The sequence below is a fragment of the Hypanus sabinus genome, chromosome 4 (genome assembly GCF_030144855.1).
Source record: "Hypanus sabinus isolate sHypSab1 chromosome 4, sHypSab1.hap1, whole genome shotgun sequence".
In the NCBI taxonomy this organism is placed as follows: domain Eukaryota; kingdom Metazoa; phylum Chordata; class Chondrichthyes; order Myliobatiformes; family Dasyatidae; genus Hypanus; species Hypanus sabinus.
This window is the reverse complement of record NC_082709.1, coordinates 186159846-186176329: the sequence shown is the minus strand read 5'-3', so window position 1 is coordinate 186176329 and position 16484 is coordinate 186159846. Positions and strand designations below refer to the sequence as shown.

The following is a 16484-nucleotide window of genomic DNA, read 5'->3' as shown; positions in this document are numbered from 1 at the left end:
TACCTATCTGTCTCTTCCACCATCCCTGGCATGTGCTCCACACATCCACCACCTTCTATGTTAAAAACTTACCTCTGACATCCTCCCTATAATTTCCTCCAAACACCTTAAAGTTATGCCACCTCGATATTAATTGTTCCAGCTATAAAGAGAGGGACACAAATTTGACTGGACATCAGTGAAAGTCATGGCACAAGTAAAGATGCAAGAGAATTCCCAGCAGCATGGTTTTCTGCAAACAGTTCTGTAAACAGATACATAGACCTTGATCCCTTTTATAAGCCAATGTCGGCAAAGTTCCTGAATACAACACACAGAGTTCGCCACACAACCAATCAGCGACGAGACCCCTCCCTATGTCACAACTGCGTTTCCGTAATGATGCCCAATCAACAGATTGATAAGTGTATAAAGGCTAAGTATTCGGAGGACACTGCACATGTGAACAGCACACTGACGATGTCTCCTCGTGTGATGACAAAATGTTTGCAAATGGATTGCCAAGATCAGACATCAACCTATCCCAACCAGTGATTAAGAAGCTGCATGGCTTTGTAACACCAAATAAATCAGGGATTCCCAACCTTGTTTATGCCATGGACCAATACCATTAAGCTAGGAGTCCATGGACCCCAGGTTGGGAACCCCTGAAATAAAATGAAGTTACAACACATTTTGAACATCCTTCCCATTGGGCCTGCACTCAAGTGTGTTCAGAAGAATGAGGTGGACCTCATGGAAACCCACCAGACCCTGATACTGAAAGACCTGTATAGAGTGGACATGAAGAGATTTTTTTTCAGTCAGTAGAAGAGTTTAGGACCTGAGGAAATAAATTGTCCTCTTTGGCCAGTTGTGCCAGTTCTGTGATTACCCACAATTCTGAGTGAACATAGAACATAGGACATGGCACAGTGTAGCACCATACACACCCATTTGACCCATGATGTTGTGCCGAATTTCAGCCTAACAAGCTCAATCTAACCATTCCCTTCCACACAGCCCTCCATTTCTCTTTCATCCATGTGCTGATCTAAGAGAGTCTTAAATGTTCCTAGTGCATCTCCCTCCACCCACAGCACCCCTGGCAACACATTCCATGTATCCACCACTCTCTGTAAAAAAAAACCTGCCCCGACATCTTGATTGAGTCATAATTTGAGTCACTTCCATTAAATGCCTGCCTTATGTTAGCCTGCATTACTATTCAGATTAATTTACTTATCACATGTATATTGAAACATACAGTGAGATGAACCATTTGTGTTAACAACCAGTACAGTCTAAGGCTAGGCCAAGGGCAACATACAAGCATCACCACACATTCCGATGCCAAAATAGTATGCCCATCATGTTCACAAAACACGCAATCAACAGCAATGACAAAAAACCACTTTACTTCCTTCCCATCCGGACATACAGACAGTGCTCCTGTTCCTCTTCAACCTGCAGAATCAGAATCACGTTTTGCCCATCCTACACTTCCTCCCTCCTCTACACACTAAGCTGCTGTTCAAATGTCAGGACAATGGAACTTCCACCAGATTGTTTGAAGTGACAGGGCCAGAAGATGTCCTAGTGTCTGTCTGCTGCCTTTCCACCAGATGGAGTCCACACCCTTTGAGACTTCTCCTCAGAGATGGCATGGTGAGAGTTTCAGGTAGACAATGCCTACTCATGGAGTGCCAGGGAAGGCGTGCCAAACATCATTCACGCTATCTAAACATGTCTTCTGAACAAAGACTCCAATTCCCAACAGGTGTAAGGACATCCCTGTAGAACTGAGATGAGAAGGGATTTCTTTCACCAGAGGGTGGCCAGTTTGTGGAATTCATGGCCACAGACAGCTGTGGTGGCCAAGTCATTGGGTATATTTAAACTGGCGTTTTATAGGTTCTTGATTAGTCTGTGTGTCAAAGGTTATGCAGAGAAGGCAGGAGAATAGAGTTGAGCGGGATAATAAATTAGCCATAATGAAATGGTGTAGCAGACTCAATGGGCTGAATTGTCTAATTCTGCTCCTATGTCTTATGGTATAATGGCGATGCAAGTTCTGTAAGACCACTCCCTTCTCTACTAAACCTTGCTCCATGGTAACTGACAGTTCAAGATGAGTTTTGTTGAATCTGTAACTCATTGTGAAGGGTTCCCAACCTGGGGCCACCAACTCCTTGCTTAATGTAATTGGTCCATGGCTTGGGAACCCCTGTTTTGCACCCTTGTAAAATCTTTCCTGAAAGATTGCAAATATTATCTTCTATGTTTAATTTTCCTAATGATGCACCGATTACTCTCTGAAGTGAATCATTGACACTCAATTGCTCCAATCTCTAATTTTCCACCTGATCCCATATTCAAGAACAAAATAAGTCCATCTCCTTCTCTCCATATACCTTCTCTTCATTTCTGTCTCCATCACTGACCAAAACTACTATCAAGTTCTCAGAGAAATGCATATATATTCATCAGGAAGTCCCTCCATTTCCCAACTCCCCAAACATATCCTCCTTCACACCTACCCAGTTTATCCCCAAATCCTTCAACACACCCGAGCATCTCCTCTGTTTCCATCACCACCAACTGGCCTATTCCCTCTCTCACTTTCCCCTTCTCCCAGCTACCTTTTCTTGCACAATCCCTACCTTCTCCTCGTAACCCTGCCCCTGTTTCCGAACCAAAACCACATGGAGGTTTCATCCCCTCAGAGAAGAGCACAAACATCCATCCAGGAAGTCTCTCCATCTTCCATCTCCCTAACCATATCCACCTCCCCAGCTACCCAAATTCCCCCTGAATCCTTCAACACACACACCCTTCCTCTTTCTGTCCCTCAGTCTTGTTTCCATCATCACTAACTGACCTATCCCCTCCCTCACCCTCCTCTTCTCCCAGCTATCTATTCTCATCTGTATTCTTCACCTACACCCCCTGCCCACCCCTTTACCCTCCCAGCCACCCATCCTCGTATCACTTGCCCTGTCTCCCAACTAAAACCACACAGGAGCATTATCTCTTCAGAGAAGAGCAGAAACATTCATCCAGGAGGTCTGGATGTTCACCGAATGGTGTTTGGAACTATTGAGTGTTTAATGATGTGACCCATCCTCATGTGAATGCATTGTATACTTCATTCATTCTAACATCATGATTTCTCTATTTTTTTTCCTTTTTAAAACAAATTGTCAAATCCTTTGTTACCTCCACCCACTCCATTGTGCTCTGTCTCCAGCACACCCCGTCGGTAAGTAGTCATCGTTCCTTACACGTGGCATGACTTTGTACGCTTGGATCTCTTGCTCTCGCCTCTGCTCAATCACCTGCTCGTTGTGTATGCAACCGGAGCTGGAGGGTGGGAAGAGGATGTACCAACGCTATGCAAAGGCAGCTAATCGCGGAGGGATTAGAGGCCACTCGCTGGGGCGCCAACTGCAGAGTTTCCAGTGCACGCCTGCCTCGGTGAATTGCTGGGACAGTTTAATTGATCTGTCTTGAAAGTGTTTGAAAGAAAATGGATAGATATGTCTCTGCAGTAAAGTATTAGATGATCTATCGGATTGCCTGAAGGCAGCAGAGTTACACCGTGGACCACACACTGACACTGACATACAGATGCACTCTCTCTGGTTGCATCCGCATTCTTTTCAAACACGTGTGCATTTTCTCACACGTGCAATAGGCACACACTCACACGCACACACATGAAAAATACACACAGATGTGTGCATGCACACACACATTGAGGCTTTTCACATGCACTCACATAGTCCAACTGACAAACGCAGGTTTGCACACTGAAATTCACACAGATAGGCAACACATGTTAATACACACACACATTTTTACACACAAGTACCCAATCACATGTCTACACTAATAAACTGCATGAACGTGTTTACATGTACTTACACATGCACACACACAGTGTGCTCACAGTGTGTACAAGTATGCTACATGGACACAATTGCTTGTGGGTGTAAATATGCACACACACACACACACACACACACACACACACACACACACACACAGATACACACATATGCAAAGTTAAAGACACAGATATAGATAGACAAACACAGGCACACTCACGCACACATATACACATACACACACGCACACACACCTGTTGAGTGACGAAATGCCTAACACTCAGACCAACTATCTGAGGGAAGGGCCCATTGGCCTATAATGTGGAGGGGTGGATTGGGGACATTGCAGGGATATGGGTGAGTGCGGAGAGTCCAGGAGTGGAGATGTACTCCCTCACGGACAGTCTCAAACTGGAGTGGCTTCTAATCCTACATGGGGCTCTGCTTAAACAGTATGTGGCTTTTCCCCTCCTGCTTCTGCTCACAGTCTCGTTTGCTGCTTCACGTACTTGTTGAAAAAGGGGGGAAAGAGTAAACCCAACAACGTATGTGGTGATTCAGAATAAACTCTAAGAGAGGCTGTTGAGAGCTGGGCCAGGCCCTAACCAATGTCCAAATAGGACCACAGAGGGAAAGGGAGCTGAGCTGATATGAAATATGGACAGACATTGACCGACCTGGGAAACCCTAGTGAAAGTGTGGAACGAGCTGGAAATGGTGGACACAGGTTCAGTTGTAATAGTTAAGAGAAGTTTGGATAAGCACATGGGTGAGAGGGGTTTGGAGGAACATGATCTGAGTGCGTGTTGCTGAAATAAGAAAACCTATCAAATATTGAAAGGTCCAGATAGAGTGGACATGGAGAGGATGCCTCCAATGATGGGGTGGTCTTGGCCCAAAGAGGATAATCTCAGAATGGAAGGAAGTCCCTTTAGAACAGAGATGAGGAGGCATTTCTTTAGCCAAAGAGTGACGAACCTGTAGAATTCATTGCCATGGATGGCTATGGAGGCCATCTCATTGGGTACATGTAAAGTGGATGTTCATATGTTCTTGATTAGTAAGGGCATCAAATGCTATGGAGAGAAGGCGAAATGGGGCTAAGGGGTATAATGTGTCAGCCATAATGGAATGTTGGAGCAGACTTGATGGGCAAATGGATTAATTCTACAGATGATTAGCTCAGCATGGACTAGATGGGCTGAAGAGCCTGTGTCTGTGCTGTTGTGCTCTATGACTACACTTCTAATGATTAGATTCAGTGCAGACTCGAGGGGCCGAATGGTCTACTTCTGCACCTATTGTCTATTGTCTTTTGTGAAACAGTCGAAGTAAAAGGGAAAAAATATAAATATTAACTAAGTAACTAAAAGCACCTGGGTTTTGGAAGTTTTCAAAATACTTATAGTTAGAAATTATATTTTTCCATTTAGCCTAAAGGAGACCTGTGTCTTTTATACACAGAGAGTGGTGGGTGCCAGGAGCTGGTGGAAGCAGATACAACAGTGACAGTTACCCTAAGAGACGTTCAGATAGACACATACAGTATAGTGTGAAAGTCTTGGGCAAATATATGTAGCTAGGATGCCTAAGACCTTTGCATAGTATTGTATTTGTCAACGTGGAGTGGAGAGCAAATTTGTAAGTCTGGTGGTGAAAAAGGATGTTGGGAATGTTGAGGGTGGAATGCTGCAGGAGGGGTGTGGGCCAAGTGACAGAGAAGGAAATTCAGGGGCAGGGGGTGGTGTGGGTGCGGACACACCCAGCCCTGAGACACCAGGCAGGGTCATTTGATTCCAGGCAATTAGCTTATTGATCATTATAGAATGTCTCCCTGGTGCTTCCCACTGCTGCCCTTCCCCTTTTCCCAACCATGAATCCCCTCTCCCTGCTCTCTTCCCACTCTCAGTCCCCAACAGAGACCCATAACAGAATCAGGTTTATCATCACTCATAGATATCATGAAGTTTGTTTTTTTTTGTGGCTGCAGTACAGTGCAATACATAAGATTAATACAGTACTGAGCAAAAGTATTCGGTACCCCAGCATATATATATATATATATATATATTTGCGTGTGTGCCTTAGATTTTTGCCCAGTTCTGTAGGTTTATATGGAAATGGGAGATACAGATTATGCACAGGTAGAAGAGACATACAGTCATGAGAAGGACGGCACAGAAACAGGCCCAGGCTCCTCAGTCCATCCAGTCTATGCCAAAACCATTTAAGCTGCCTACTCCCATCGACCTGTCCACCAGGACAATAGCCCTCCTTACCCCTACCATCTAGGTACCTATCCCAAATTCTCTCAAACATTGAAACTGAGCTCACAGGCACCACTTGTGCTGGCAGCTTGTTCCATATTTTCACGGCCCTCTAAATGACGAAGTTTACCCTCATGTTCCCCTTAAACTTTTCATCTTTCACCCTTAACCCCTGGTTGTCGTCCCACCCAATCTCAGTGAAAAAAGCCTGCTTGCATTAACCCTATCTTTCCTCTCAAAATCAAATCTCTTCTCAATCCTCTACATTCTAAGGAATAAAGTCCTAACCTATTCAATCTTTCCTTAGAATTCAGGTTCTCTAGAACCAGCAACATCTTTGTAAATTTTCTCTGTACTCTTTCAACCTTGCTTACATTTTCCTCTAGGTAGGTGACCAAATTTGCACACGATATTCCAAATTAGGCCTCACCAACATCTTATACAACTTCAACATACATCCCATCTCCTGCATTCATTTCCTTGATTTATGGAGGCCATTATACCCAACGCTTTCTTTATGACCCTATCTACCTGTGCCTTCACATTCAATGAATTATGGATCTGTATTCCCAAATCCCTTTGTGCCCTACCATTCGCTAAGATTTAGTTTAATTTGGTATCGTGTTGTGGGCCAAGGAGTCTGTCCTGTGTACTCTGCTTTATTTATGGGGTAAGTCTTTTTTACACAGGGTGGAAGGTGCTGGGGTGAGGTGGAAGATAAAAGTGTTAGAGGAACACTTCATGATGTAGGCAGTCTCAAACAGGTTGGAAGTAGACTGATACAGATCTTGTGAATCATGGAGGATCACTGAGAACCGGACTGAGAAATTGTGACAAACTCTCGGTGTTCAGTAAAATGGGAGTGCAAGTTCAGGTGACAGTGCAGCCAGGTTAATAGCCCGCCTTTCCTTCCCATACAATGGCTGGATGTTTGGAGCACAAATTGATGAATATTTATTGAAATAATGAAACAAGAGATAGAAAGACACAAGAGGTGTTGGAATCTGGAAGGTTAAAGACAAAGCAGCTGGGTTGGTCAGTAACTGAAGGTGGTTTGATTATCTCGAAAGTGGCTGATCTCTTTGGATTTTCACACACAACTCTCTTGAGTTTACTGAGAATGGTGTGAAAAACAAAATACTTCCAGTGAGAGATGAAAATGCCTTGTTAATGAGAGAGGTGAGAGGAGAATGGTCGGACTGGCTCAAGCTGGCAGGAAGATGACAGAAACTCAAATAACCGTGCTTTTCAGCGGTAGTGTGCAGAAGAGCATCTGGAAGTCGAACCTTGAAGTGGATGGGCTGCAGCTACAGAGCAGCCCACCGAGTTCCATTTCTATACCTAATGAGGTACCATGGAGTGTAAGGATATCCTGAATCAGAGACTGGCTTCCAGGTTTAACATGGTCTATTGGTGGTGGCTAATCTCAGAGGAGAAGGAGCTTACCAGCCAGAGGCAGGGTCCTCCACACAATAATTACACACCTCTTCATCATTTCTCTATCCTAGATACCGCCCTTTAACTCCTCATCCTCGCTGCTGTTTTTGTGACGTTGGCTATCTAATTCCACTTAGACACCGCGGAGACGGCGAGGGATTTTTTTTGAGGGTTCTAAACAAACGTCCTCATCTATGTAATTGATTTATCTTGCTGAATAAAACATGATATGCAACGGCTTCAAAAAAAATGATTTAAAAAAAAGGAAATCCTTCTGCCTCGGGCATATGCATTCCATCATGAATTAAATATTGCTCTCAATAATCCATTTCCAGTGAAGTGAAAATGGCTTTAATAAATCATTATGTATCAAATCAGTAAAGGCAGGATGCTATTTAAAATATTCTGAAGTTCTCAGCGAAGCTTGTATTCTCCATCCCGTCCAGCATCTCTTGGTTCATTGTTTTAGCATTGTGTATTCTTGCACGCCCGTCTCCTTGCTGTTGTACAGGAAAGGTTCTATCTTCCAGCCGGGGGCGGGGGGGGGCTTTCAATGTGAAGTATCCTTGGTCTTCTTACATCCATCACCCCTACTGGGGCTTAGGCCACCAGTAGCAGCTTGTTAGAGTCCTCTGTCCTCGTCCAAAGGTTGATCGGCCCTTGGCTTCTGTCTTCAACACATGTCTTCATATGTCTTCTAGGCAAAGAACCTCACTCTCCCAGGAATGAGGTCTCTGCAGCGTCTGCTGACATTGCTGTAGCTCTGGGCTTTTATACGATGGGATTGCTGGCCCCATGCCCAATCCTCCTTTTGCACGCAGTCTTAGGACTATCCATAGAACCATAGAACATTACAGCACAGAAATGGGCCTTTTGGCCCTTCTTGGCTGTGCTAAACCATTTTTCTGCCTCGTCCCACTGACCTGTACCTGGCCCATATCCCTCCATACACCTCTCATCCATGTACCTGTCCAAGTCTTTCTTAAATGTTAAAAGTGAGCCCACATTTACAACTTCATCTGGCAGCTCATTCCAGACTCCCACCACTCTCTGTGTGAAGAAGCCCCCCCCCCCCCATGTTCCCTTTAAACTTTTCCCCCTTCACCTTTAACCCATGTTCGCTGTTTTTTTTCTCCCCTGGCCTCAGTGGAGAAAGCCTGCTTGCATTCACTCTATCTATACCCATCATAATTTTATACACCTCTATCAAGTCTCCCCTCATTCTGGAAATTCATGTCCAGATTAGAATTTTCCTGGGAGACACTGTGGGGAATTGGGCTGAGAAATGAGGAGAGGGAGGATTGGTTGATTAACAAGGGATTCTGTTCCTAAGGACCCTCTCCATCTGGGACATACCCTCTTCTCATTATCACATTGACAGAGGAGAATCAGAATCATTATCAATGACTTAAATGACATGAAATTGGTTGTTCAATGATAATAAAAATGCTATGAATTATAAAAAAAATGAGGTAGCCTGAAATGACTACAATACTCACTTGGAGCATTGTGTTCAGTGTAAACACACACAACATGCTGGAGGAACTCAACCGGTAGGCAGTACCTACAGAGTGAAGAAACAGTCAATATTTCAGGCCAAGACTCTTCCTGGGGAGGAAGGAGGAAGAGGACATAATAAGAAGGTGAGGAGAAGAGGGAGTGCAAGCTAGCAGGTGATAGGTGAGACCAGGTGAGGGAGGAAGTGGGTGGGGGGGGGGGAAGAGAGGATGAATTGAGATGTTGGGTGGTGATAGGTGGAAAAGGTAAAGGAAGGAATTTGATATTGTGTTCAGTTCTTTCTTACTTGCTGCCTATTATGCCACTGGGATTTTGGACAGTAACCCATCTCTGTCTGAATGGGATTTGTCATCGCTGTTTCCTTAACAATTGTTTTTTGAGCAGTCAGGGTTATTAGCCCTGAGCTGAACCCCCTAACTTGGACTGCTCTTAGACTGGCCTCTACCCTTTGACCTGCTTGGCATGGGTGGGGTGACTCCACAATGACCCTACACAAGGCCCTGACTCGAGCCCAGCATAGCTCTCTGGGTCATTGAGGCATGCAAGCCTCAAAACCCTATGACGAGGTTGTGGTCCTCTGGGAATATCGCGTTCAGTTCTGGTCACCTCATTATAGGAAGGATATGGAAGCGTTAGAGAGGGGGCAGCGGAGATTTACCAGGATTTTGCCTGGGTTCAAGAGCATATTTTTTGAGGGTAGATACTTTACATAGAAAGTGGTGTGTGTTTGTGTGTGTGTGAGATAGAGAGAGAGATATTAGGGACATTTAAGAAACTCTTAAATAGGCATGTGGATGAGAGAAGAATGGAGGGGTGTCTAGAAGGAAGGGTTAGATTAAATTAAGGGATTAACAACATTGTGGGTCAAATGGCCTGAACTGTGCTGTAATGTTCATTGTCCTATATAAAATAAATAGCTAATGCAAGAAAATAGAAATAGCGATGGAGTTCAAACACGAGGAAATCTGCAGATGCTGGAAATTCAAACAACACACACAAAATGCTGGTGGAACACAGCAGGCTAGGCAGCATCTATAGGGAGAAGGGTCTCGGCCCGAAACGTCGACAGCGCTTCTCCCTATAGATGCTGCTTAGCCTGCTGTGTTCTACCAGCATTTTGTGTGTGTTGTATAGAGATAGACTTGATGGGTTCATAATACGGGAGCCTGAAGGCCCACACTCAGCGATTTAGAACGGCATTTTCCCTTCTGCCGTCAGATTTCTGAATGGTCATGAACCTTTGAACACTACTTCATTATTCCTTTTTTTTTGCACTATTCGTTTATTTTGTGATTTATAGATTTTTATGTCTTTGGACAGTACAGCTACCGCAGAACCAAAATTTAATGTCATCAAAAATTCAAGTCACTGGTAATAAATCTACTTCTGATTCGTGTGTGTAAATGGATATTGGCTGCAGATAGGATCTGTGGATGCCAGTAACTGATGATTGCTCGATTATAGTAATTGGTACCGAGATACAGTGAGAAATATTTCTAGCGTACCATACGTAATTACAAGAAAGTAGTATAAAATGACAAAAAATTACAGAATGTATATACACTCAGTTATCAGTACCTCCTGTCCCTAATAAAGTGGCCATTGAGTGTACGTTCATGGTCTTCTGCTGCTGTAGCTTGTCCACTTCAAGGTTCGACGTGTTGTGCGTGCTGAGATGCTCTTCTACACACCACTGTTGTAACGTGTGGCTATTTGAGTTACTGTCACCTTGAACCAGTCTGGCCGTTCTCCCCTGATCTCTCTCATTAAAAAGGCATTTTCACCCTCAGAACTTCTGCTCACTGGATATTTTTTCTTTTTCATACCATTCTGTGTAAACTCTAGAGACTGTTGCGCATGAAAATCCCAGGAGATCAGCATTTTCTGAGATACTGAAACCACCCCAAATGGCACCAACAATTGTTCAACAGTCAAAGTCACTTAACTCATGGCTCTTCCCTTTCTGATGTTTGGTCTGAACAACAGAACCCCTTGACCATGTCTACATGCTTTTATGCATTGAGTTGCTGCCATATGATTGGCTGATTAGATATTTGCATTAGTGTGTAGGTGCACAGGTGTGCCTCATAAAGTGGATGCTGAGTGTAGATTGAAATTGAAGCTGAATTTTATTTAATAAGGTAAAGCTCTCTGGGATGGCTAAATGCCTAAAGATGCTACACAGATCATAGAGTTATTGGCACATGGAAAAAGGTATAGATTGTATGGATATCTGGAGATTTACGTGCAGGGTGGAAATGGCTAATACAAGGGGGCATAATTGTAAAGTGATTGTAGGAAAGTATCGGAATGATGTCAAAGGTAGCTATTTTTGCACAGAAGTTGGTAGATTGTGCTGGCCAGAGTGGTGGTAAGGGCAGATACTTTAGGGGTATTTAAGAGATGGATACATGGATGATATAAAAATGGAGAGCTATGTTGAAGCATCACACACAAAGTGTTGGAGCAACTCAGCAAGTCAGGCAGCATCTATGGAAATGAATAATCAGTCAAAGTTTCCAGCTGAGACCCTTCATTGGCACTGGAAAGGAAGGCAGAAGATGCCAGAAAAAGAAGGAGAGAGGTAGGTAAGAAGTACAAGCTAGAAGGTGATAGTCAATGTCAAAGAGCAGTGTTAGATTGATTTTAGAGTAGGTTAAAAAGTTGGCACAACACTGTGGGCTGAAGATGTGTGCTGTAATGATCTGTGTTCTAAATGCAGATTTAATGAGGTTCTCATATCAGGACATGTTCAAGCTTGTAGGAGTGAATCTATTCACTCGGGTTTCTTTTTCCCTAACATCTTATTACATTCCTGAACATCCTGATTCTACATATAGACATACAAAACTGGAATCAGAACTCCAAACTGGAAAGCTGGAAATTGCTTCCTTGTATCCTATAAGTAAAATAGAAAATAGAAAATATGGATGATAGGAAAATGGAGGGTGATGTGAGAGGGAAGGTTTGATTGATCTTAAAGTAGGTTATGAGGTTGGCACAACGTTGGGGGCTGAGGGGCCTGCACTGTGGTATAGTGTCCTGTGTTCCATGAAAGAGACTATATGGCCCATGAAACTCTTGATGGCAGAAGTGGGAGTGAAAGTCTGAAGCTCCTGCTGAGGCAGACAGAAAAAACGAGACAGACTTTAGATGGAAAGACAAAGGCAGAACATGTGGTCACATTGACAAAGCTATAGGAGGGAGTTCAGCGAACGAGCTTGTTTTTATTCCCTGTATTACATTGATAATTGGTTTATTATTGCCACATGCACCAAGATACAGTAAGAAACCTCTGAACATAGAACAGTACAGCACAGTATAGGGTCTTTGACCCATGATGTTGTTCCAATCTTTAAACCTACTCTAAGATCAATCTAACCCTTCCCTCCTACATAGCCCTTCATTCTTTTATCATTGATATGCCAATCTAAGAATCTCTTAAATGTCCCTACTGTATCTGCCTCTACCATATATACTGTCCCCCATATACTCTCCTAATCAGCTTACGTCTATGCCCCCCCCACATTAGCCATTTCCACACTTGAATATATGTCTCTGACTGTCTGTTATATCTATGCCTCTTATCAACTTGTACACCTCTAGCATGAAATCCTCTTTCACTCCAGTGAGAAAAGCCCTGGTTCACTCAATCTATCCTCACAGACATGCTGTCTGGTCCAGGCAGCATCCTGGTAAATCTCTGCACCCTTTCTAAAGCTTCTACATCCTTCCTATAATGAGGCGACCAGAAATGAAATGCCATTCAGCCAGATCATTCCAAAAACTAAGTACATGGAGATAGTAGAAAGGGATTGCAGAATAAAGTGATAGAGTTGCAGAGAAAGTGCACTTCAGCTGGATAAATAAAGTGCTAGCACCATGACGAGGTAGATTGAGAGATGCATAGTCATTTAAGCATTCTGGAAGGTGTTGACGTTTCTGTGGTGTGACCAAGGTGTCAAGTCTAACACCTCCCGTGCTGAGTAACTGGAATGTGTGACTGCTTGTTCTGTGGGCTATGGTTATCTGTGGCTCGGCTTGTAGTGTACTATAGAGTCAATAAGATGAGTCCAAAGTTCAAGTCCTGAAGATAATTTCCTCTTATGTGTGGTGGTGCTGGCATTTATTACCCATCTCTCAGCTGGGGTGGGGGGAAGCTTATTGGGCAGTTTAAGATCAACACATTGCTGGGTCTGGACGAGTCAGACTGGAGTAGAAAGGCAGATTTCCTTCCCTCATGGGACTGATCAAATAGGTTGTTACAATGACCCCAGTATGCTATCTCCAGCATAAACACAAAAGATTCTACAGATGTTTTTGAGAAATACGCAAAACATGATGGAGGGACTCAACAAGTCAGGCAACGTCTATGGAGGGGAATAAACAGCTGACATTCTTCCTTTGCCTGTCTCTCTCTCTTTCTGTCCCTCCCCCTCTTTCTCACTTTCTCTCTCATCTCTCTCTCCCTTTTTCTCTCTCTGTCTTTCCTTCTCTCGTCCACTCTCGCACTTTCTCTCATTCTCTCTCTTCTCACTTTCTCTCTCTAAATTTCTCTATTTTCACTACTGAGTATCAAAACGTCTGCTTTCTACGATGCTGCCTGACTTGCTGAGCTCCTATAGTATTTTGTGTGTGTTGCTCTCCATCTCCATTTTTGATAACGGGATTTTATTCTGGAATTTATTTAACAAACAAAGCTGAAGCCGCTCAGCTTCCCCAGTTGGAATTTGATCTGGCGGTCTGAAGTTTCAAGTTCATTGTCATAAATAGGGTATAAAAGCCACGAAAATTAGGTTTTCATAGCAAGCAGCAGAGTACATAATGAACATGACAAATGTAAGTAAACATAAACTTAAATTAACTATAAATTAAGTGAGGTTTAGCCTTGTAATCCAGTTGCATAGTTACTAAATGACCTCCAGTCATATGGTACATGTTGAGCCCTGTACCAGTAAGTTGTCCTTTAGTGCAAGTTATCTTTCAACCTTCAGTTGAATCAAGCTCTCTTGCAGAAAGAAAGCCAATACAAAGATTGTCTCGACTCAGTCTGCCCATTAATCTGTTGATCTGTTTGGTTACACCAGGCTTCACACTCTTAAATCGCCTGCTTCTCTCTCTTTTGCCTTTGTTTCTCTCCCTTCTCCCTCTGCCCCTCTCTCACTCTTCCCCTCTCCCTCACATACCCTTCTCTCCCCTTCTCTCTCCCACCCCTCCCTCTCTCGCTGAGCCTGGTTCAGATGCACTGTGTACCTCTGTACGTCTGAATGTGTTTGATCAGCATTGCCCATGCATGCTGGGCCCTGAGATGGTGCTTAACTATTGTGTTTTGATAAACACTAACAAAATCAGTGGGTGACTTGGCATGTACACTGGGGCTGTGGAGCGGGACCAATTTGCGCTTGGAATCTGCACACTTTCTAATCTGATTTTTGCCGGCTTTTCCAGATCTCGGCGAGATGCGGTTTCCTTTCCATAATTCAATGCAGATAAATCAAAAGGGCTTTAACATCTAGTGATCACATCACCCATTTACACTACGGAAAATTTTACCATTGGGAGCCTCTCTAATTCAGAGGTTCTCCCACCATAAAGAAAAAGCTGAACCAATTCTCTTCCTAAAAGGGAGTTCTTAAAAACTTCAGTGCACAATTAGTCGGACGTGAATAATTACTTGAGTGAGATGGACTGTATAATAAACAGTGTGTGCAGATGGACTTTGTAAACGAGGAAACAGAGTGAGGGCAGTGGGTTAACAGACTCACATAGATGGAAAGGCAGTGAGTGAAGTGCCCTGAAGTATGTGTTTATTTGCTGATGGTAATTCACTCCTCATGCACTGTTAGTTTGAATAGACCCTGTCAGCCCCGTCCACTATAGTATTATCAACACTGACAGAGCGCAGCAAAGAGGAACAAAACAAAGGATGTCAGTGTTACTGGTTTCTGCAGAGTTCTGGAATATGAACACTGCTGAAGCCTGTCTGGCGAGGCAGGGATTAGACATGAGGGGAAATCATCCAGGGTTCCTGCTCTAGATCAGTGTGTGGTATCCTGTGATTAGAGAGAGGCAGAGACAAGGTAATCACTCAGGACTCCTGTTCCCAGTTCTGATTCCTGTCTGGTGACTGCTGGTTTAGCGGGAGAGAGGGAGAGCGAAAGAGATTGACGGGGGAGGGAAAGAAAGTGAGAGAGGGAAAGGAGGAGGGAAGAGAGGGAGACAAAGAGACAGAGGAATAGAGACAGAGAGGGAGAGAGAGAAAAAAAGGGAAAGACGGAGAGAGAGTGAGAGGGTGAGAGGGAGAGGGAGGGGAGGGGGGGGGAGAGAGAGAGAGAGAGAGAGAGAGAGAGAATGAATGAAAAGCCTGGGCCACCTAATTAACCTTCTACCTGTACGTATTTGGAAAGTGGGAGGAAACCAGAGCACCCAGAGGAATCCCGTGTGATCATGGGGAAAATGTTCAAGCTCCTTACAAACAGCAACCGGGGACTGCTGCTGCTGTAATAGTGTTATATGAAACACTACATTACCATACCACTCCAAATCACTTGCTTGATTGACTGCCCCTGGGTGGTGAGGCTCTGTGGGTTACTGGGTAATGCCTCGTATAAGCGTGTTACAAGGAAGCTTTCATCCATCGCACTCTTCTCTTTTCTGCTCTCTCCAATGTTGCCTGGCCGGACATCTCAGCTGCTCCACAGTTCGTCGTGAGGCCGAGGGATCAGATTGTGCCCCAGGGTCGGACGGCCATCTTTCCCTGTGAAACAAAGGGAAACCCACAGCCAGCTATCTTCTGGCAAAAGGAAGGAAGCCAGGTAGGTGACCTCTGATCCCCACCCAGCTTCCATGCGCGGTGCTAAGGCAAGAGGGAAAGACAGGGAGAGACACAGCACATCACAGCACCATTAGTGAGCCACAGGAACAGAGTCTCTGTGGAAATCTGTACAGAAACACATTTATTGATCACAGGTACTTCGAAAGAGCAAGTGAAATGCACTGATTGCGTCAACAGCCAACACATCCTAGGATGTGCTGGGGGCAGCCCGCAAGTGTCACCGCACATTCTGGCGCCAACATTGCATGCCCATGATGCTCGACAGAGCAACACAAGCAACAACAATAACAAAACAAAACAACAACAGCAAAACAAGTTCTTTTCCCACCGGCTCACCCAGCCCCACACATTCACACACACAGACAGGCTTCCAACCCCACGTCAAGCCACCTCCAGGACTCAGTCCTTGGCCCCAAGCTCGCTGACACATGGACATCAGGCCTCTACCCTCCTGGCCTGGACTCACTGATATTGCCCCTCTGACCTCTGGACCTCTGGGACTTTGGTCAAAACTTTAATCTTAAAACTTGAATTCTGGTCCTATGTCCTATAGTTTTA

The 16484-nt window shown here is 44.2% G+C and overlaps 1 protein-coding gene across 5 annotated transcripts in view; it reads left to right on the top strand.

Annotated features, from left to right (window-relative positions):
• robo2 (roundabout, axon guidance receptor, homolog 2 (Drosophila)) overlaps positions 1-16484 on the top strand; it is a 596210-nt gene that overhangs the window by 386268 nt on the left and 193458 nt on the right. For all 5 annotated transcript variants that reach the window (XM_059969002.1, XM_059969005.1, XM_059969004.1 and 2 more), the window contains exons 7-8: positions 3230-3241; positions 15782-15906. In XM_059969002.1, the coding sequence (XP_059824985.1) occupies positions 3230-3241; positions 15782-15906 (137 nt within the window). The remainder of the gene's footprint in view (positions 1-3229; positions 3242-15781; positions 15907-16484) is intronic.